At 53.2% G+C, this 21,133-nt stretch overlaps 1 protein-coding gene across 2 annotated transcripts; it reads right to left on the bottom strand.

The window, feature by feature from the left end:
• Nucleotides 1–2,735: 2,735 nt before the first annotated feature.
• Nucleotides 2,736–20,908, bottom strand: TNFAIP8L1 (TNF alpha induced protein 8 like 1). Of its 2 annotated transcripts, none has more exons than XM_052644028.1 (2): nt 20,833–20,908; nt 2,736–4,399 (listed from the first exon to the last, which is right to left on the bottom strand). In XM_052644028.1, exon 2 carries the CDS (start codon nt 4,392–4,394, stop codon nt 3,834–3,836), a length of 561 nt encoding a protein of 186 aa, XP_052499988.1. In that variant the 5' UTR covers nt 4,395–4,399; nt 20,833–20,908; the 3' UTR covers nt 2,736–3,833. The 2 variants fall into 2 exon arrangements, with proteins under 2 accessions (XP_052499988.1, XP_052499989.1); XM_052644029.1 differs by having other exon boundaries at nt 2,736–4,394; nt 20,833–20,898.
• Between the last annotated feature and the right edge of the window lie 225 nt (nt 20,909–21,133).

Below are 21,133 nucleotides of genomic sequence, written 5' to 3' on the forward strand. Positions count from 1 at the left end.
CCCAGAGTCTTGGCATCTGGCACTGGTGCACCCCCGCCAGCTAGGCTTGCAGGGCTGGGGTCCCCTACTTTCCTTTGCTGCTGAAGACGGGCGAACTGAGTCACCCCTGGGCAGAGGGAACCTCCTGGCAGGACTTTACTGCAGGCGCAGATGTGCTGGACCCGAGGCAGCCTCACCAAGGATCACATGGCCTCACCTGTGGGGCCACTCCTAGCCGAAGGGGAACGCACCGGGGAAGACTGGCTCTTCTTCTTTTTTTGGCATGGCATGTGGGATCTTACTTTCCCAACCAGGGATTGAACCAGCGTCCCCTGCTTTGGATGTGTGGAGTCTTAACCACTGGACCACCAGGGAAGTTCCCAGACCAACTGTTCTGCGCCCTATAGTTGGCTCTGCTTATTTTTTTGGAAGCTGGATTGCAAACTCAGTGACTTAAAAAAAAAAACACCCACAGGCAAACAAAAATAAATAAATGGAATCCCCAAATGCCTCAGCCACTCCTAGCAGCAGGGCCTGGGAGTCTGACCCCCACTGGACTGTCTGCCTGGCCTCTGACCAGGAGGAAAGAAACCTGTGGCTGTGAATCGGGTCCTTGATGATCAGAATCACCGCACTGGGCTGGCTGAGGCCTCTCTGTGTCTGTCACTCACCTGGCCCGCCCCTCGTGCTGTGGAGGAGCCAGGCGCTGCCGGGACCCCGCCACCCAGAGAAGAAGCCGGCTGACCGAGGGTATGGGGTCCAGCCCCAGGGCTCCAGCACTGCTGGTGTAGGAGCCATTCCAAGGGAGGTGCAAGCAAGAAAAGCAACTGAACTCAGAACCAGTAATGACTGACAGGGACCTTGGGCCCACAGGACTTGAGGAAAGGACCAGCAGCCTCACTGGTCCAGCGCACATGACCTGTGCCACTTCGGGAGCAGCTCTATTTTTGTTCAGTTGCTCAGTTATGTCCAACTCTTTGTGACTCCATGTTCCACAGCATGACAGGCTTCCCCATCCTTCAGCATCTCGCGGAGCTTGCTCAAACTCCTGTCCATTGATTCGGTGATGCCATCCAACCATCTCGTCCTCTGTCCTGTGGCCCCCTGGACAGCACACGAGTCCAGAGCAGCTCTGGACGCACACAAGTCCTGGGGGACGCTCGCTTCACCGAGCACGGCACCCTGCAGGTCTCAGCAGGGCCAGGGACACTTGCCCGGGGCCGCCCACAGAAGCTAGGCAGCAGGACAGAGGCAGAGGCAACGGTGCTCCCTGCGCCTGAGCTGCGTGAGCGCCAGACCCCAGCCGAGAGGGACGTTGATTCTTGTACGGCCAGTTGGGAATCACTTACCACTTCCACATCCCGGGCGCTGGCAGAGAGGCAGAGCGGGGCAGGGCACAGCGTCTGTGCACACAAAGAAGCCCCCCCTTTATGCCAAGGGCCTGGTGAGCAGAGCTGCCTGGCCGCAGGTCACGATGAGGAGCAGGCCTGAGCCCCCTCTGGGCTGCCAAAGCCAAGCTCTGCCACCGCTGCTAGGCTGTCATCAAGCTCAGCGGGAACTCAGCCTGCCAGCAGGCTGAACCTACGACATTTGTGTGCCATCTGGAGTTATTTTCTTTTTTTATTTTGGCTGTGCTGTGTCTTTGTTGCCATGCTCAAGCTTAAGTTGCCCGTGACAGGTGGGATCTTAGTTCCTGGACCGCGGATGGAGGCTGTGTCCCCTGCATTAGAAGGCAGATTCTCAACCACTGGACCACCAGGGAAGTCCCCGGACTTGATTTTTAATAGGTAGAAACCCCGGGCAGGTGAGAGAAAGCTATCAGATGCTTTTATTTACATAGCTCTCTTAGGTTCTTTTAAAAATTCTTTTTATTTATTTGGCTGCACCAGGTTTTTGTTGTGGCATGTGGGGATCTAGTTCCCTGACCAGGGACTGAACCCAGGCCCCCTGCATTGGAAGTGTGGAGTCTTAGCCACTGGACCACCAGGGAAGTCCTGGGTTTTTTTTTTTTTTTCCTAAATTAAATCTCAAGTGTATGAAGAGTCAAGACGACAAGTCCAAAGCCTTGTCACGTGGATGTCCTTCAGCCAGCAGAGCAGAGGGCAAAGGGTTTCATCTGGGGCTTCTCGGTGTAATCAAAATACAGGTTTGTTCTTGAATTTGAGGATCTGTCTCTTGGCACACGAAGGGGGGAAGTTTGCTTTGGAAGTCGAAGGTAGAGAGGGGAACAGCTGACTGTTGGGTGGAAGCCTTTGGCTTTTTCAGGGCAGCCGAAACCGAACAAAAATGCGGCCCTGGATCTGGGGTCCTTATCTACTAGCCAGCCCAGCAGGCCATGGAGAGGCAAAAGGGAGTGGTGAGGACTGGCAGAGCAAAGACGGGCCGCCTCTGCAGCTTCACCAACGGGCAGTGCAGGTGAGTTTTCAAGATCTATTGATAGATTGGGATGTGCAATTTCTTTGGTTTCAAGTGTTGGCAACTAATTCCAAATGTCTCAAACACTGAATGAGGCTAAGCAAACCCATCTTCTCACCTAATATGGCCTGCAGCCCTCCTGTTGGCAGCATTTCCCCTGAACAGACCAGGTTCTACAGAAATGGACACGCCCCCCCCCCCCCCCCCCGCCCAGGGTGCTCAAAACAACCCGACACAGCCAGAGCTGCAGGGGGCTTTGCAGTCTTACAACCTGTGCCCACTTCCGACCAACAAATCGCAGATACACCCCCCACACCCCCACGTGTCCATCCACGCCCCAAGTTAAGCATTGTCCCACCTGCCGGGTGTTGCCAAAGCCAAGGTTTGTGGAGCTTTGTCTCTGAGGCCTGTCTTATAAAAACAAGTGTTTATGTGTATTTGTTTTCCAAATATGAAATGATCCTTTAAAAACAGGCATGTGTCTCAGATGGCTTTCCCAATGGCCTGCATCAGAGGCACACTCCAACACCTCCCTCCTGGGAGTCAGGGCCACGATGCCAAGCAGAGGGGCATCCTCGCCAGTAGGCCTGAGCCCACCACAGCCCTCACCACGGCTCCCTGGCCTCATTTTCTGAGCTGCGGAGCAAAGTGCCCAGCCTGGGAGGCTGAGACAACGGAAGCTTGTTTGCTCAGCTCAGGAGGCCCGACATCAAGGTGTGGGGCGGGCCAGTGTCCCAGGCTCTCTCCCAGCTTCTGGTGCTGGCTTGCAGCTCTCGGCATTACTTGTCTTGTAGTCACATCCGCCCAGTCTCTGCCTCCACCTTCATATAGCATTCTCCCTCTTGACTGTGTGTGCACATGTCCCCTTCTCAAAAGGACCCCAGTCATGGTGGATTAGGGGCTGCCCAGCTCCAATATGAACTCACTGCAACCAATTACATCAGCAATCACCCGATTTTCAGATCAGGTCACATTCACAGGTCCCAGGGGTTAGGACTTCCATCTGGGAAATGGGAGGTGGGGTGGGGTGAGACAGTTCACTCTGTAACACCCCCTTTCTCCCGGTTCCCTGTGACTCTCTGCGTGAATGAAAATGCCCAAGTAACACTGAAGTGAGAAGCCCCCAGCTGTCAGAGACACCCAGTGATTTGAGGGGTACAGACAGTGGCTTAAGGGGCATTGTTCAGATGGTGCCAGAGCAGGCAGGGGTCTCCAGGTGCCTGGGGGAGGCCACAGGCACAGGCAGACTGAGCAGGGCTCCGAGCCCGGTGAGATTGGGCCCGAGGACAGGGGACCCGGGTCTTTGGAGCTGCACAGTCACCTGTGTGTGTGTGTGTGTTGGGGGAGGGGTGATTGGCCAGAGTCAGACAGGAAGGGGTTAGCTCCGTCCCACTTAGAGCTCCGCACCCCCGCAAGCAACCGCAGCGGGTCGGAGGTCATCATATGCTGTCCTCATCCAGCATCCGGGTGAGGCCGTCGCAGATCCGGCGCAGGTGGGAGGGGTAGGGCTCGGCGGGGCCGTAGAGCGCCGCCAGGAAGTCGCAGTTGGCCAGGTGGCCGAACACGTGGTTGATGCGGCCGTGGGACTTGGCGGTCAGGTGCGCGCCGGCCGCCTGGTGCAGCAGGTCTCGGCACTCGAGCAGGGCAGCGGCCAGCACGCGCCGGTCGAAGGTGAAGTCCACCTGGTGGAAGCTGACAGCGGTCATGGCCAGGCGGCGCGCCTGCTGCCGCAAGCGCTGCAGCCGTGCCAGCTCCTCGGCGCCCAGCTGCCCAGCGCGCAGCAGGACGCCCAGCTTCACTGCTACCTTGACCAGGTTCTTGACCAGCTTCTGGGCCTCCTTGCGGCTGCGGGTGAATTCCTTGGTGGCGCGATACAGCTCGTCCAGCACCTCGCTACTAGTGTCGTCGATGAAGGCGGAGGCCACTGTCCGGGAGGCCATCTTGCTCAGGAGCTTCTTCTGGGCCTGGAGGGCCAGGCTCTTGGTGCTGAAGGTGTCCATCTGTCCTGCGCAGGGAGACACACAGACCTGCTGTCAGCCCGCGGGGCCCAGCCTGTGAGGGGCTTTCAGGGGCGGGCGGCTAATGCTGGCAACCTCTGTCTTCCCCATCCGAGAAATGGGCGCTCGCCACCAGCCTATCCCCAGGGGAGCCCATGTGCCCACACCACAGAGGTACTGGGTGTGCAGAGCTGACTGCGAGACCCTTCCTACCCCCTTCACCAAACACAGCAAGTGCCGCCATCTGAGATGCTGCAAGAGCCCTTAGCGGGGGCTCCCCAGCAGATCAACAGGGCCCAGGAAGGCCCTGGACAAAGGGACAGGTAACAGGATGGGGAGGGAATCCCAGGCGGGAAGATTCAGGAGCTCCAAGGCCTAGGGAAGAGAAATTCAGAGTTGTTGGAGGACCGGATGCAGAAACTTGTGAACAAGTAGCAAAAGCTATTTTTAGGAAAAGCTTATAAAAACAAACAACATTTGCACTGAAGAGATAATGACCCAAGGGACCCTAAGGGACCTAAAGGAATTTGTTTCTTAAAGGAATTAATGTGTAGTGGTGAAATCTGGGCAGAGCCTTCTGTTATGGTCTATTACAGAATATAGATCCCTGTGTTATACCCTAGGACCTGTGGTTTAGCCATTTCTGTAAACAATACTTTGCACCTGCTAATCCCAAACTCCCAACTAATCCCAGACTTGCAACTTTAAGTCTGTTGTCTATATCTTTATTTTTGGCTGTTCTGGGTCTTTGTTGCTGCATGGGCTTTCTCTAGCTGTAGAAGGTGGGGGCTGCTCTCTAGTTGCGGATCATGAACTTCTCATTGTGGTGGCTTCTCTGTTTTCTGAGCTTGGGCTCTAGGCGCATAGGCTTCAGTAGCTGTGACGGACAGGCTTAGTCGCTCCATGGCATGTGGGATCTTCCAAGTTCAGGGATTGAACCTGTGTCTCCTGCATTGGCAGGCAGATTCTTAAACTGCGCCACCAGGGAAGCCCTGTTTTCTATGTCTGTGGGTCTGTTTCTGTTTCATTCAGTTCAGTTCAGTTGCTCACTCATGTCCGATCTTTGCAACCCCATGGACTGCAGCACTGCCAGGCTTCCCTGTCCATCACCAACTCCTGGAGCTTGCTCAGACTCATGTCCATCGAGTTGGTGATGCCATCCAATCATCTCATCCTCTGTCATCCCCTTCTCCTTCTGACTTCAATCTTTCCCAGCATCAGGGTCTTTCCAATGACTCAGTTCTTGCATCAGGTGGCCAAAGTATTGGGGCTTCAGCTTCAGCATCAGTCCTTCCAATGAATATTCAGGACTGATTTCCTTTAGGATGGACTGGTTGGATCTCCTTGCAGTCCAAGGGACTCTAAAGATTCTTCTCCAACACCACAGTTCAAAGGCATCAATTCTTCAGCGCTCAGCTTTCTTTAGGGTCCAATTCTCACATCCATACATGACAACTGGAAAAACCATAGCTTTAACTAGACGGACCTTTGTAGGCATAGTAATGTCTCTGCTTTTTAATATGCTGTCTAGATTGGTCATAGCTTTTCTTCCAAGGAGCAAGCATCTTTTAATTTCATGGCTGCAGTCGCCATCTGCAGTGATTTTGGAGCCCCCAAAAATAAAGTCTGACACTGTTTCCACTGTTTCCCCATCTATTTCCCATGAAGTGATGGGACCGGATGCCATGATCTTAGTTTTCTGAATGTTGAGTGTTAAGCCAGCTTTTTCACTCTCCTCTTTCACTTTCATCAAGAGGCTCTTGAGTTCTTCACTTTCTGTCATTAGGGTGGTGTCATCTGCGTATCTAAGGTTATTGATATTTCTCCCGGCAATCTTGATTCCAGCCTGTGCTTCATCCAGCCCAGCATTTTGCATGATATACTCTGCATATAAGTTAAATAAGCAGGGTGACAATATACAGCCTTAACGTACTCCTTTCCAGATTTGGAACCCATCTGTTGTTCCATGTCCAGTTCTACTTGATGCTTGACCTGCACACAGATTGCTCAGGAGGCAGGTAAGATGGTCTGGTGTTCCCATCTCCTGAAGAATTTTCCAGAGTTTGTTGTGATCCACACAGTCAAAGGCTTTGGCGTAGTCAATCAAGAAGTAGTAGATGTTTTTCTGGAGCTCTCTTGCTTTTTCGATGATCCAGCAGATGTTGGCAATTTGATCTCTGGTTCCTCTGCCTTTTCTAAATCCAGCTTGAACATCTGGAAGTTCACAGTCACATACTGTTGAAGCCTGGCTTGGAGAATTTTGAGCATTACTTTGCTAGCATGTGAGATGAATGCAATTGCGTGGTAGTTTGAACATTCTTTGGCATTGCCTTTCTTTGGGATTGGAATGAAAACTGATATTTTCCAGTCCTGTGGCCACTGTTGAGTTTTCCAAATTTGCTGGCATACTGAGTGCAGTACTTTCATAGCATCATCTTTTAGGATTTGAAATAGCTCAACTGGAATTCCATCACCTCTACTAGCTTTGTTTGTAGTGATGCTTCCTAAGGCCCATTAGACTTTGCATTCCAGGATGTCTGGCTCTAGGTGAGTGATCACACCATCGTGGTTATCTGGATCATAAAGATCTTTTTTGTACAGTTCTTCTGTGTATTCTTGCCACCTCTTCTTAATATCTTTTGCTTCTGCTAGGTCCATACCGTTTCTGTTCTTTTTTGTGCCCATCTTTGCATGAAATGTTCCCTTGGCATCTCTGTTTTGTAGATAAGTTCATTTGTGCCATACTTTAGGTTCCACATGTAAGTGATACTGTATATGGTATTTGTCTTTCTCTGACTTAGTCCTCTTAGTATGAGAATCTCTGGGTGTCCATGTTGCTGCGTATGGCATTATTTCATTCTTTTCTGAGTGATAGTCCGTTGTATATGTACACCACATCTTTACCCACTCATCTGTTGATGGACCCTTTGGTTGCTCGTGTCCTGTCTATTGTAAATAGTGCTGCTATGAACATAGAGGTGCATGTATCTTTTCGAGTTATAGTTTTGTCCAGATATGTGCCCAGGAGTGGGATTGCTAGATCATCTGCCGGCACTATTTTTAGATTTTTGAGGAACCTGCACACTGTTCTCCATAGTGACTGCACCAGTTTCCATTTTCACTGATAGCATGGAAGGGTTCCCTTTTCTCCACACCCGGTCCAGCATTTGTTATTGACCTTTAACGATGGCCATTCTAAGAGGACGACAGAGGCTGAGATGGCTGGATGGCACCACTGACTCGATGGACATGAGTTTGAGTAGGCTCTGGGAGATGGTGATGGACAGGGAGGCCTGGCGTGCTGCAGTCCATGGGGTGACGAAGAATTGGACAGGACGGAGCAACTGAACTGATTCGAAGAGGTGTGGGGTGATACCTCATTGTAGTTTTGATTTGCATTTCTCTTCTATCAGCGATGTTGAGCATCTTTTCTTGTGCCTATTGGCCATCTGTATGTCTTTGAAGAAAGGTCTGTTTAGGTCTGTCCATTTTCTGATTGGGATGTTTGTTTTTTCTGTTACTGAGTTGTATGAACTGATTATATATTTTGGATATTAATGAGTAGGGCCTTCTGAATCCCACTACATGTGGGCCCTGGCTCCAGCCTCACAAACCCACTGTAGCCTTGCTGTGAGCTGAGAAGGGCTCAGGATGAGTGAGTACAGGGGGTCCTTCATTGCACAGCTCCATGAGACAGGATCCCAGCCCCCGCCTCAGGCTGTTCAGGGTGGAGGAAGAGCGCAGTTAGCAACCCCCCATCTCCCCAACCCTGTGAGTTTACAGCAGACATCCCTGAGGCCTTAGTCAGGCCCTGGATGAGTCAGGGGGCAGCAGCTGGCTGGGGGTTCCCCAGGGCCATTTGTGGGGTTTTTGGAAGCACAGCGTTCTGATGACTCCTTTGATACAGAAACACTGACATGCATCAGCTTCCGCCCAGAAAAGGACCAGGAAGGTGCCCGAGGTGAGTGGCAGCTGGTGCACTTGGAACAGCAGCCACGCCTCCGACTGCAGAAGCCTGGACCTCTGCCTGTCCCTTGTGTCCTGCCTGCCATGGCCGTCTTCCAGATCTCCCAGGCTCTGAAGCCTCCCCCTCAGCACCAGAATTCTTCCTAAACTGAACATCTGGGCATAGTCCTTTCCTTCTAAGAACCAGCTGGAAGCTCCTCATGGCTCTTGAGACCAAGCCCCACACTCCATTTGGGTCCCTGCCTCTTCGCTGGTGAACTATACATCCCTCAATACCTTAGCCCTCAAACCCCTGCCTCTTCCTTGGTGGACTCATATATATGCCCCAAAGCCCTGGCCTCCAAGCCCCTGCCTCTTCCCCTGCCAGCTTCATCCCTCAGCTCAGCCTGGACACCACCTCTAGGAAGCCATCCCTGAACAGCCAAACTGACAGTGAGGCCCCTCCTATGGGTCACCCAGCACCCCAGGCATCCCCCATCCCTGCTGCACACCCTGGCTTTGCTGCCTTAGTGGTCTGCCTCACCACAGGTCCCAGGGGAGGTAATGGCGTGATTCCCTATCCACTCTGTTTCTGGAGACTCCAGAAACATCTGCCCAATGAATGAGGTAGCCTGAGACCCGCCCCCAGCCCTCCCCTGCTGCTGCCCCAGGCTCTGGTCAGAATCCACCCCCACCCCAGCTGCAGGCCAGCCAGACCAGGAATGCCATGTGGGTGCCCACTCAGCTACAGGAGCCCCCACAAAGCCCCTCTTTGTGTGAGCTCAGACGGCGGGAGGAGTCCCAACCCTCGGCCGCCCTCTTGCTGCCCACAGAGGTCAGGACAGGCCTGGTGATGAATGACCTGGGCCTCCCTCCCCCTATACCAGTCCCAGACCCTGTCACAGGCTGGGGCCAGAGTAGGGTGCGGGTGACTCGGCATCACATGGCTGGCCCTGAGCAGTGGCCGGTGCCTGTTTCACACCTTCTGCCTGGTATTGCACTGAGCTGGTCGCCCTTGCAGAGGAAACCGGGCTCAGAGAGGCTTAGCCATTTCCCCAAGGCCACACAGCAACACAGGGACCGCCTGCCCCACCCTCTCTGCACCGCAGCTACCTCTGCCTTCCCTAGTCAATGACTGGGAGTCACCTTCAGTCTTGGGGGGCTGGGAGATATCCCCCGTGACAAAACCAGCCCTGATATCTGGGGCCTGCTCCTGGCTCTGACCACGTGGCCAAGCAACGTAACTGCCCTATGCCTCAGTTTCCTCTGTAAAATGGAAGACGGTGACTGTCAGGATGGAGAACTGACTGCATCCCAGGGCAGAAACTTGTGGCCACCTGAGAGCCCCCAGGCCGTGAGCTCTCCCTGGGCAAGAGGCCGGGCCACTGTCCCAACTTCTGACCTTCGAGCTCTGCATCCCCTAGCTCTCTGAACAGACCTGTTTCTCCGCTATGTTCTCAGCAAGGATTCCTTCTCACCAATTTCTCTAGAACATCCTATTCTTTTTCTTTTTGATCACACTAGGTGGCATATGGGATCTTAGTTCCCCATCCTGGGATCAAATCCACACCCCCTGCACTGCAAGCACAGTCTTAACCACTGGACCACCAGGGAAGTCCCTAGGGCATTCTATTCTGTTCCCTCTATGGGGACCCTTCCTGCTCTCATCACCTGTAAACTCCTGCTCCCCATTCAAGTCTCAGAGTTATGATCACCTCCTCCCAGAAGACTTGCGGATGTCCCAGGCTGTGCCAGGTGCCCGGTTGGCTCCCATGGTTCCCTGGGCATCCGTCCTCCATTGCAGCCCTGAGCGTTTGGTTTCAGCGTCCATCACACCAGGCCCTGATGGCATAGGCAGGGGCTGTATGTTTCTTGCTCTGGTGGCCAGCCTGGGGCCTGGTACCCAGCAGGCACCCAGTAAGTGTTTGTTGAATGAATAAGGGGAGGGATGTCTGCAGACATTGGAACCCAGAGGGAACTCCCAGCACCCTGGGTCCCCTAGTTTACAAATGGACAAACTGAGTCTCAGAGAGAGGAGGCCTTTCCCTGGATCCCAAGAACCCTGGTGCTCAGGTCTTTCTGCCCTATTCTGTTACTGTGTGACCCCAGCCAGGGCTCTGCCCCTCTCTGGGCCTTGACCTTCCTGTCTGCAAGTCCTGAGCTTGTGCGTGTTGGTTCAGAGGGGAGGCTGGTCCTATTTACTGGCTTCGCCCCACCCCCACCCTGCCAAGCATAGGAGGAAGAGGGGTGAGGGGTGGAGTGGGAGACTCCACACTCTTAGCCCCTCCGGCACCTGGACCAGCCCAGCTGCATGGCAGCGCCCCCCCCGCCCCCCGACTTCTCCTCCATCCATTGTTCTATCAGAAACACCACCCCCTCTAAGCAGCCAGACAGGGAGATGACTGCTGTCCCGGGGGAGCACTCTGGGGACCAAAATAGACCCCAGCCTTCCTTCCTGCCAGCTGTGCTCATCCAGGTCCAAGGGCAGGCCAGCCAGGAGGGGCCTGGTGGGGGCAGGGCCTTCCTAAGGACTGCCCAGCGGACCCAAAGCCAGATCACCCCACTATCATCACAAGCCAGAAATGCCCCATGAAGCTTCCAGGGCTCGACTGGAATGTTCATTCAGGTCCTCAGTGAGTGTTTATAGAGCACCAGCTGTGTCCCAGGGCTGGGGATATGTGTACTAAGTCGCTTCAGTCATGTCTGACTCTTTGTGACCCCGTGGACTATAACCCTCCAGGCTTCTCTGTCCGTGGGATTTCACAGGCAAGAATACTGGAATGGGTTGCCGTTTCCTCCTTTAGGGGATCTTCTTGACCCAGGGATCGAACCTGGTTCTCCTGCTTGTCAGGCAGATTCTATAGCTGGACCAGAAGAGATTGGGTCCCTGCCTCCCCAGGGGTCCTGGCCTGCTAGATCCCATGCCACCTCCTTGTTCCAAAATAATTTGGGTGCCCTCACTTCCCTGAAACAGAGTCCACAAGCAGCACTGTCCACCTACCAGTATAAAAATAAAACTAATAGGTGTTGAGAACAGTGAGCAGGATTGTACAGGCAAACTCTGGAATATTTCTTTAAAAAAAAAATTTTTTTTTTTTTGGCCATGCCACACAGGATGCAGGATCTTAGTTCCCCAAACAGGGATAGAACCTGTGCCCCCAGCATTTGGAGTTGGGAATCTTAGCCACTGAACCACCAGGGAAGTCCCTGGAGTGTTTCAGGTTCTGTGCCTTGATCTGGGTCTACACGAATGTAAAAAGTCATTAAGCTGGGTGGTTGCAAAGCAATGTGAATACACTAAAACCCAGCGAACTGTAAACTTTCAAGGAGTGAATTGTATGGTGTATGAATGATCTCGATTAAAAAAAAAATCTAACATTTCTCCAAAGAAGGTATATAAATGGCCAATAAGCAGGTGAAAAGATGCTTAACATCACTGGCTAGGAGGAAAATGGAAGTCGAGTTCATAATAATATAATACGTCACCCCAAAGAACGGCTACTGCCAGAAATACAGACAATAAACAGGGCTGGCGAGGTTGGGAGAAACAGAAGATGGTGCAGCTACCATAGAAACAGTTTTCTGGCAGGTCCTCGAACAGACAGTTACCACACAACCCAGCAATTCCGCTCCTAAGCATCAACGGCCCCCCAAGAAATGAAAATACATGTTCACATAAAAACGTACACACACGTGGGCATAGAGAGCAGCACATTGGTACTAGCCAAAACACGGAAACAACACAAACACCCACCCACATAGAGATGCACAAACAAATGTGGTCCCTCCACACACGGGAAGCATCACTCAGCCCTGAAAAGGGGTGAAGCCATGACACGCGCTACCACGTGGATGGACCTTGAGGACATGGTGCTCAGTGAGAGACGCAGACGCAGAAGGACGCACAGGGTGTGATTCCACTGACGGGAAACGTGCAGAGCAGGCTGATCCACTAACAGACAGAGTGGGTTCCTGGTGGTCAGGGGCTGGGGAGCACAGAATGGAGAGTGATTGCTAATGGAGACAGGATGTCTTTTGGGGGTGGAAGAATGTTTTGGAATGTGAACACTTCAGTGAATCTTACCATATGTGAACTATACATCACCAAGCTGAACACGCACTGCACCTATATCCAGGGGGCATATTTTATGCCTTTGTGCCCCTTACTATGTATTTGTTGTTGTTTAGTCACTAAGTCATGTCTGACTCTTTGTGACACCCTGGACTGTAACCCGCCAGGTGTCTCTGTCCATGGGATTTCCCAAGCAAGAATACTGGAGTGGGTTGCCATTTCCTCCTCCAGGGGATCTTCCCAACCCAGGAATCAAACCGGCATCTCCTGCATTGACAGGCGGATTCATTACCGCTGAACCACCAGGGAAGCCTATAATGCCTCACTTTAAAAATGTTCAGTAGGATTTTCCTGATGTCTCAGTGGTAAAGAATCTGCTTGCCAATGCAGGAGAAATGGGTTCGATCCCTGATCTGGGAGCAGCTAAGCCCATGTGCCACAACTACTGAGCCTGTGCTCTAGGACCTGGGAGCTGCACGAGCCCCAGCTTCTGAAGCCCATGTGCCCTAGGGCCTGTGCTCTGCAACAAGAGAAGCCGCCACATGAGAAGCCTGCCTGCCTCAACTAGAGAGTAGCCCCTGCTTGCCCCAACTAGAGAAAGCCCACACAGCAACAAAGGCCCGACACAACCAAAAATAATAAAGAATTTTTTTAACGTTAAATAAATTGGGACTTCCCTGGTGGTCCAGTGGTTAAGACTCTGTGCTTCTAATCCTGGAGGTGTGGGTTCAGTCTCTAGCTGGAGAACTACAAGATCCCACATGTCTCATGGCCAAAAAATACCCCGAAACATAAAATAGAACCAATACTGTAACAAAATTCCAACAAAGATTTTAAGGGGTTCCCCTGGTGGCTCAGTAATAATAAATCTGCCTGCCAGATACCCCACATGCCACGAAGCAACTAAGCCCGTGAGCCACGACCATCGAGCCTGTGCTCTGGAGCCCAGGAACCGCAACTACTGAAGCCCGAGCGCCCTAGGGCCCAACCTTCGCAACAGGGGAAGTCACTGCAATGAGAAGCCCGAGCACTAGAGCAACTAGAGAAGAGCCAGGCAGCAACAAAGACCCAGCACAGCCAAAAATAAATAAAATTATTAAATGGTCCACATAAGAAAACAAAAATCTTCAAAACAGAAAACCTCAGGCCCACTGCACTCAATGACGGAGTGAATCTGTCAGAGGTTTGCCCCTTAATGAAGCATCACAGTCAACATATAGATGCAAATTTCTATCAAAAAAAGAACTCCAAAGGTACCATCTGTTTGTAGGATATATCGCAGGTTAACCTTAAAAATGCATTCCAGTATACATCAGGTGCAGACCAGTACTGTTTGACTCCACTTATACCCAGAATAGTCAAATTCATAGAAAGTACATTAGCAGATGCCAGGACGTGAGGAAGTTGTGAGCTGAGGGGCTGCCCTGAGCATGGCTGGATGCCTAGTGTCCCTGGTCCCTGCCCCTGAAATGCAAGCAGCACATCCTGTTATTATCACAAGTGGGGGGAAAAGCCCGCCGAATTTCCAAAACAGCCACCTAAGAGGGGTCACCCCTGCTGGAAGGAGGAGACAGCAGGAACCAATGAACGTGGAATAAACAGGGTAATTTCAGAGACAGATAAGGCCTGGGTAGGAGGCAGTGACAGCCAGGGATGGCAAGTGACCTAGGCCAGCGGTCAGGAAGTTTTCCTGGAGGAGGAGCTCTTGCAGCTGGAACTGGAAGGGCGGGGTCTGAGGAAAGGTGAGCCAGGCAGAGGGAGCAGCAGGTGCAAAGGCCCTGGGGCAGGGCAGTGCAGAGAGGAGACGGAAGGCTCGTTCCCAGCCTCCTAGGAGCCCACTGTCCAAGTCCTCTCACAGCTCTGAGGTCTGCCCACCAAGACCCCAGCCCAGCCCCAGCCCCCGAGGGCAGGTCCCATCTGTGAAATGAGTGTCCAGTCGCTGAGTCCCTGACTCTGTCAACTCCCGTACTCCATGTTCTTCTCAGAACCCTGGCCTTCCACCCCTACCTCAGACTTCTGCCCTCTGCCAACCCTACGTGGTCTCCTTGGCTCTGACCTTCGTCCTTGCCCCCACTGTGGACACTCCAGCTCCGAAACTGACCAGACATTGACCTGGAGCCTCGGCTGCTCTAGACACGAGAGTGCCCTTTCCTCGCCCAGGCAGAGGCGGGGAGGCAGGACTCTGCGAGCCCTCCCAGAGGGGAAGGGCACCCGGCCCCTTTCAGCCCCCAAACCCTGGAAGAGGGCCGACCCCCGCCCCGCCCCACCAGTGACCTTCCCACTTCACCTCCTCTCTCACTGTCCCTGCAACATGCTGGGCACGGTCCAGCCTCGGGGTCTCCACCAGGTGGGGAGACTCTCCCCACGGCCCTCCACCCAACCAGACTGAGCATGCTGGGGGTGGCCTCTCCACGCACACATTCCCGGTGCTGGACGCTGGGCATGGGGGTGATGGGGATTCCACCCCGACTCCCAGGGCCCCACTCTGCTCCCTGGGTGCACTGGGAATGCTACATCTCATCCCATTCACCACCTGCTGCAAAGTTCTTAGCCACCAGCTCTCCGGGGTGGGGGGCAGAGGCGGGGTTGCGGGGGGGGATGTAGGCGTGTAGGTACATATGTATGTTTTCCATAAACTTTCCTGACATAAAGGATGTGCACCGTGCAACTTAAGAAAATAGCAGACCTCACTGTAAATTTCACACAGCCAGTCGATGCTCGATAAATGTTCTCAGTGAGTTTTGCCTACCTGGTGGTGGTGGTGGTGTTAAGTCGCTAAGTCGTGTTTATTTTGTGGCTCCATGGACTAAAGCCCACCAGGCTCCTCTGTCCATGGGATTTCCCAGGCAAGAATACTGGAGTGGGTTGCCTTTCCCTCCTCCAGGGGCTCTTCCTGACCCAGGGATCGAACCCATGTCTTCTGCATTGGCAGACGGGTTCTTTACCACTGAGCCACCAGAGAAGCCCAGTTGTAAAACGGGTACCAGTAGCCAATCTATGGTTGCTATTGATAAATGAAAGCAGTTCTGACATGGATGTCGCTGCATCTTCTCTTTCATATGAACAGAGAAAACTTGGACTTCACTTACTCACTCATTGGCCAAGTAAGCAACTTTTTTACAGAATCCAACAGTGGTTTTCCAATAGTAAGGGAATACCCCCTCAAGGTTTTTTGTGCTATTCGAAAGCAAGCAACTAGAGACACACCACCCTTTAAAATTTAATTTTCATTATTGACATTACCTGGAATTATACCAGGGGTGGCAAACTCTGGCCAGCTGCCTGTTTTTGTAAAGTTTTATTGGCACTCAGCCATGCCCATTTGTGTACATATTAAAGCACAGCCTTGAATAGAGGCAACAAAGGCTGTATGGCTTGCAAAGCCAAAAATATTTACTATCTGGCCCTTTATAGAAAAAGGCTGGCCAACCTCTGGATTAGATGAAGACTGAACAATACATCAAAGCCTGACTGGTAGCATCTGCCAATATCCATGGTGTAAATCCTTTTGCCATGGCCAGTTTCAAGCTTCCAACTTGACCACGGAGCTGGAACAAACTGCCCACCATTTCCACAGAACAGAAATAACCTCGAGAGCACAGAGGTCATTGCACAATGCAGTAAAATAATTAGAAAGGATATATTTTGTCTTTTTTTTGGCTGCACTGCCTGGCACACGGGATCTTAGTTTCCAGACCAGTGATGGAACCTGTGCCCCCTTCATTGGAAGGCCAGAGTCTTAAGCGCTGGACCACCAAGGAAGTCCTGAAAGTTAGGATTTTTGACCATTTATGACCTTTGCTTTTGTATAAGTTATTTTGAAGTATTTAAGTCACATACCATAAAATCCATGCTTTTAAAGTGTATAATTCAGTGGGTTTTATATGTTCAGTGACCTGGGTAACCATCACCACTATTTAATTCTGAAACATTCTCATCCCTCCAGAAAGAAACCCCAGCCCTTGAACTTCCCTGGTTGTCCAGTGGCTAAGATTCCAAGAATGGGACCCAGGTTCGATCTGTGCTCAGGGAACTGGATCCCGCATGCATGGCATGTAAGAGTTTGTAAGCCATACCAAAGTTCAAAGATCCCAGTGCCACCCAGTAAATAAAACATATCTATATCTATATATTTCACTATTCTTTTCGGGGGAACGAATGATGGGTCTGCATTGTTGCACCTGGGCTTTCTTAGTTGCGCCAAGTGGGGCCTACTCTGTGGCAGGGTGTGGGTTTCTCATTGCAGTGGCTTCTCTTGTTGGTGCACATCGGCTCTAGGGGCTTGGGCTTCAGTAGTTGCAGCACGTGGGCTCAGTATTCGCAGTTCACAGGCTCTAGAGAGCAGGCTCAGTAGCTGTGGTGCACGGCTTTAGCTGCCCTGAGGCATATGGATCGTCCTGGACCAGAGATCAAACCAGTGTCCTCTGCATTGCAAGGCAGATTCTTAGCCACTGGACCACCAGGGAAGTCCCTTTTTTTTTTTTTTTTAAATAAAGAAATCCCATCCCCATCAGCAGTCACTTGCCATCCCTTCCCCCAGGCCCTGGCAACCAATAATTTACTTTCCATCTCCATGGATTTGCCTATTTTTTCATATAAGTGGAATCACACATTCTGTGTCTGGCTTCTCTCACTGGGCATCCCATTTTCAAGGTTTATCTGCATTATAACGAGTGTCAGGCCTTCAATCCATTTTATGGCTGGATAGTATTCTGTAGCCCCTGTGGGTGTTTTTCTTCTTTTTGGCAGTGCCATGCAGCTTGTGCGATTAATTTATCCACCAGGGATGGAACCTGGGTCTCCTGCAGTGAAAGCTGGGAGTCCTAACCACTGGACCGCCAGGGAATTCCCATCCATACCTTTGTTTTAAACATAATGTATTTGACTGTAAGTTCACAGCCTGTCATTTTTTTAAATTTATTTTTTCTTCCAGTTTTATTGACAGTCTGTCATTTTTAATAACGGGGATATTAACAACTGGGTGGCAAAATTCCCAACAATACAGCAAGTGACTCTGATGATTGGGGTGAGGCCGGCTCCGGCATGCCACTGGTCCACGGAGCAGCCTGCCCTCCACATGAATTCTTCATGCCCCAACAAAGGGCATCAATAATTGATGGGCCCGCTCAGCAGGGCCAGGGCTGCTGCCCCACCTCTCTCCCTCATCCCCAGCTGCAGGGGCCCAGGGCAGCCTGGGGTGGGAGTGGGGGCTCCCGGTCTCCGCCCTCCATGGTAAATGACCCCGCGGTCCTTGTTCCCATTCCATACCCTCCGCCAACACCAGAGCACCTGCTGTTTCCAGCCAACACCAGGGTACCCGATGCTTCCAGCCCTTTATCAACCATTATTCAGACCTCACATTTGGGGCCCATTTGGATATGTAGAAAGCGGGGCTAGGGGCTACCTGTTTGTCGAGGTGGGGGTTAGGGAGGGGATACCAGTGGTTCTCAAACCGGGTTTCCCAGAGCCTTCGGGGGCTACCCCAAGGATGGGCAGGGTCTGCCTGCCTGCCAGGCTGCGGCAAAAACTGAGACACTTTCCACAGTGGTCAGATCTCCACTGAAGAAAGAGCAGGGATTGGGCGAGGGACGGGGGTTGGGGGTAAAGAACGGATGGGCAAAAATGAATGTTGGGAGGCCGAAGCCCACCCCACTGCAGAGGACAGAAGAGGCTGGGACTCAAGCTGATTTTTAACAGCAAGTGGCAGAGGTTCGAGGGTCACCTGGCAGGACTGTGGACACAGCCCTTTAGAGTCCGGCTCCACCCACTTCTCACCTCTCCGCAGCCTCCATCCTGTCTCTGGTCCCCGTCCCGGGTCCCGGGGTCCTCTCTGGAGAAGCCGCCAGAGGGCGCCGGTGAACACCCGACTCCCCTCTGCCCACAGCCCTTCAGGGCTCCCACCTCCCTAAAGTCCTCCCGTGGCCCACAAGGCCATACACGACCTACTGCGTCCCCTCCCTGCCCTCCCCTCCTTCCTCTCTCCCCCTTACTCACTTTGCTCCTGACACACAGGCCTCCTGGTTGTTCCACTAGCGCATGGAGCCTGGTGCTGCCCCAGGGCCTTTGCATGGGTTGTGCCCTCTGCCTGGATTGCCCCTCGTCTCTGCATGGCTATTTCTTTCTTGCCATTGAGCTTCAATTCAAATGTCACTTTCTCAGGAGTCCCTCCCAAGTTCCCCATCTCAACAAACTTCCCCATCCATCTGTCTCTCCAGTCCTTCACGCAATTACAGCTAAGCCTAATGACTTTTTCTGGATGAATGTCTGTGAGCTGAATCCGGGTGGGAGGGAGGGGCACACCACATGGACTTGGGTCATTGCTGGGCCCTAGGCACCCTGCACCAGGCTTGGCTCACAGTAGGCACCCAGAACCAGTTTGTTGAATGAATAGATGGCCTTTCAGTGCCAGAAAGGAATTCAGAGATGTTGTCCAAGGGCCCCAGTATCCAGCCAGGGAAACTGAGGCAAAGAGAAAGACAGATATCCTAAGGTAACATAGAAGCAAAACACAAACCCTTCTGGAAGGGTCTCTTCCAGGTGGACACTCCCCAACCTCCACCGCCCATTTGGACAGAAGGGAAAAGTGAGGCCGGGAGGATGGAGCCTTGGAAGATCCCAAGGACTTGGCCAGAGGTGCCTCCTGAATGCCTCACGTGGTGAGATTCTGGAGGAAGTCGTCTGAAGGAGGGGTATACATGGGGGATTCTGGGGTGAAAGCCTGAGTTCTCTGTAAGGCCAAGTCCTGCCTGTCTCTAGGTCATCTCAGTTTGTAACACCTGGGGCTGAACCTGCACAAGCATGAGTCATTTCTTCAGCACCTGTCTCTGGAGCTATTTCCATGACAATAGCAGGAGTTATGTCCTAGGCACCCTATTGTGGCCCCATTTGAAAGACAGGGACATTGAGGCCTTCTGAATCCATCACATGAGATCACCAAGCAACCAAAAGGCCCCTCCCCTCCCCAGGCCTCAGGTGAGGAAACTGAGGGTCAGGCAGCCCCTGACCTGCCCAAGGCCACACAGCAGAAGGGGATACCACAGGGCCTCCAATCTGTACCTGCCTGGTTGGTCTTTTAACTTAGGGACCCCCATCCTCCATCAGAGTGGGGTTCGAGTCCCCAGTTTGCCTCCCCTCAAGAGATCTGGGCACTCACCCACCACTGGCGTTCCAGGCCACCGGGCCTGCCAAGTGGGAGAAGCTCAGACCAGGTGTTCCTGTGGCTGGGACGACAATTCTTTGTTCTGGTTTCCATAGGTACAGCGTCCCTGGGTCGGCTCCTCCTCCGCCCCTCCCAGCCACCCAGCTGCCCAGCCCTGGCCCCGCCGGCCCTTGGCCCAGCCCATCTAGGCAACTTGTTATGTTTTAAAGTTGGCTCCTGGGCACCTGGCATTCAGGTAGAGGGAACAGCTCCTGCAAAGGCCCTGAGGCAGGAGGGTGCCTGGTGCGTTGGTGGAGTGTGGCGGCTGTGTGGCTGGAGCAGAGTGAGTGAGGGGGTTGAGAAGGAGGAGGTGGGGACCAGGGGAGAGAGACGCAGGGCCCATGTTCCTGCATTTAATCCTGCAAGCTGCCCTCAACTCCTGGGGGAGTTATTATGTCCCTCAGACAGGAAACTGAAGCTGGGAGAATGGAATCAACTTGTTCAAGGTACTGGTGGTGAGTGGCAGAGCAGGAACTCCGGTTTGTCTGATTCCAAAATCTGAGCTCCCCAACCACTGGGCTGAACTGCCCTCACCCTGCTATGCTACCGACCCAACCCCAAACCCAGGATGTTCACCTCCCCCAGCTGGGCTGAGACCTGCTCAGGAAGTAACCTCAGAGGCCTGTTTACAGATGGGGCTGCCCCTCCTCCAGCTGAGCCCCCCCAGGATAGAGCACACAGATCTGGGTCAGGTCAACTGCCAATTACCTCAGTGATGAAGCCCCAATTCACAGCTGACAAAACTGAGACCAAGGCGTCAGGCTATTGGGGAACTCCCAGGTGGCCAGTCTGGGTGGGCCTGGCTCTGGACTCCCTCAGCTGCCTGGATCAGCCAGAACTCACACACATCCTCACCTCCACGTCTTTGGCCTGGCTGCCCACACCTGGAATGCCCTCCTGGCTCTGGAGTCTGGCCCTGGGACCTGGCGCCCTGTACTGTGAAACGGGCAGAGTCCATCAGAGTCCTTGTTGTTGGATGTGCTCTGGTCTCAGAGCACTACCCATGTGCCGGGGGTGGGGGGAAGGCAGATCAGATCCAGTCTGCCTCCCCTGACCCACACAGCAAGAGAGACAGGGAAAAGGAGAAACAGAGAGGGAGATGGAAACTGAGGCAGGAATACTGATCGAAGGGGGGTTGTCAGGGCAGAGGGAGCGAGAGAAACAGAGAGATCAAGTGGCCCCCGAGATATGCTGAGATGCGGGGCGGCCCAGCACCGCTCGCTTACCTGTTCTCTGGGATTCAGTCGTTGGTTCGACCGTCGAGGTTCTGTCCGGCCGCCTCCGAGAGGCCGTTGCTGTGGCGGCGAGACTCGTGCCTGAGGACTGGGACCCGGCGGGGCGGGGCAGGAAGCTCGGTCCCGCCCTCCGATTGCCCCGCCCTCCTGTGCGGCCCCGCCCCGCCCCCGCCCACCCGAAAAGGACGGCAGTGGGGCTGGAGGAGGTGGGGGCGAGGGAGGACATAGGCTCAGCCAATGGCAACACGGGCGGTGTACGAAGAGTCCAATGAGAGAAGATCGCCGCGCGGGG

The sequence above is a fragment of the Budorcas taxicolor genome, chromosome 7, assembly GCF_023091745.1.
Source record: "Budorcas taxicolor isolate Tak-1 chromosome 7, Takin1.1, whole genome shotgun sequence".
NCBI classification, from domain to species: domain Eukaryota; kingdom Metazoa; phylum Chordata; class Mammalia; order Artiodactyla; family Bovidae; genus Budorcas; species Budorcas taxicolor.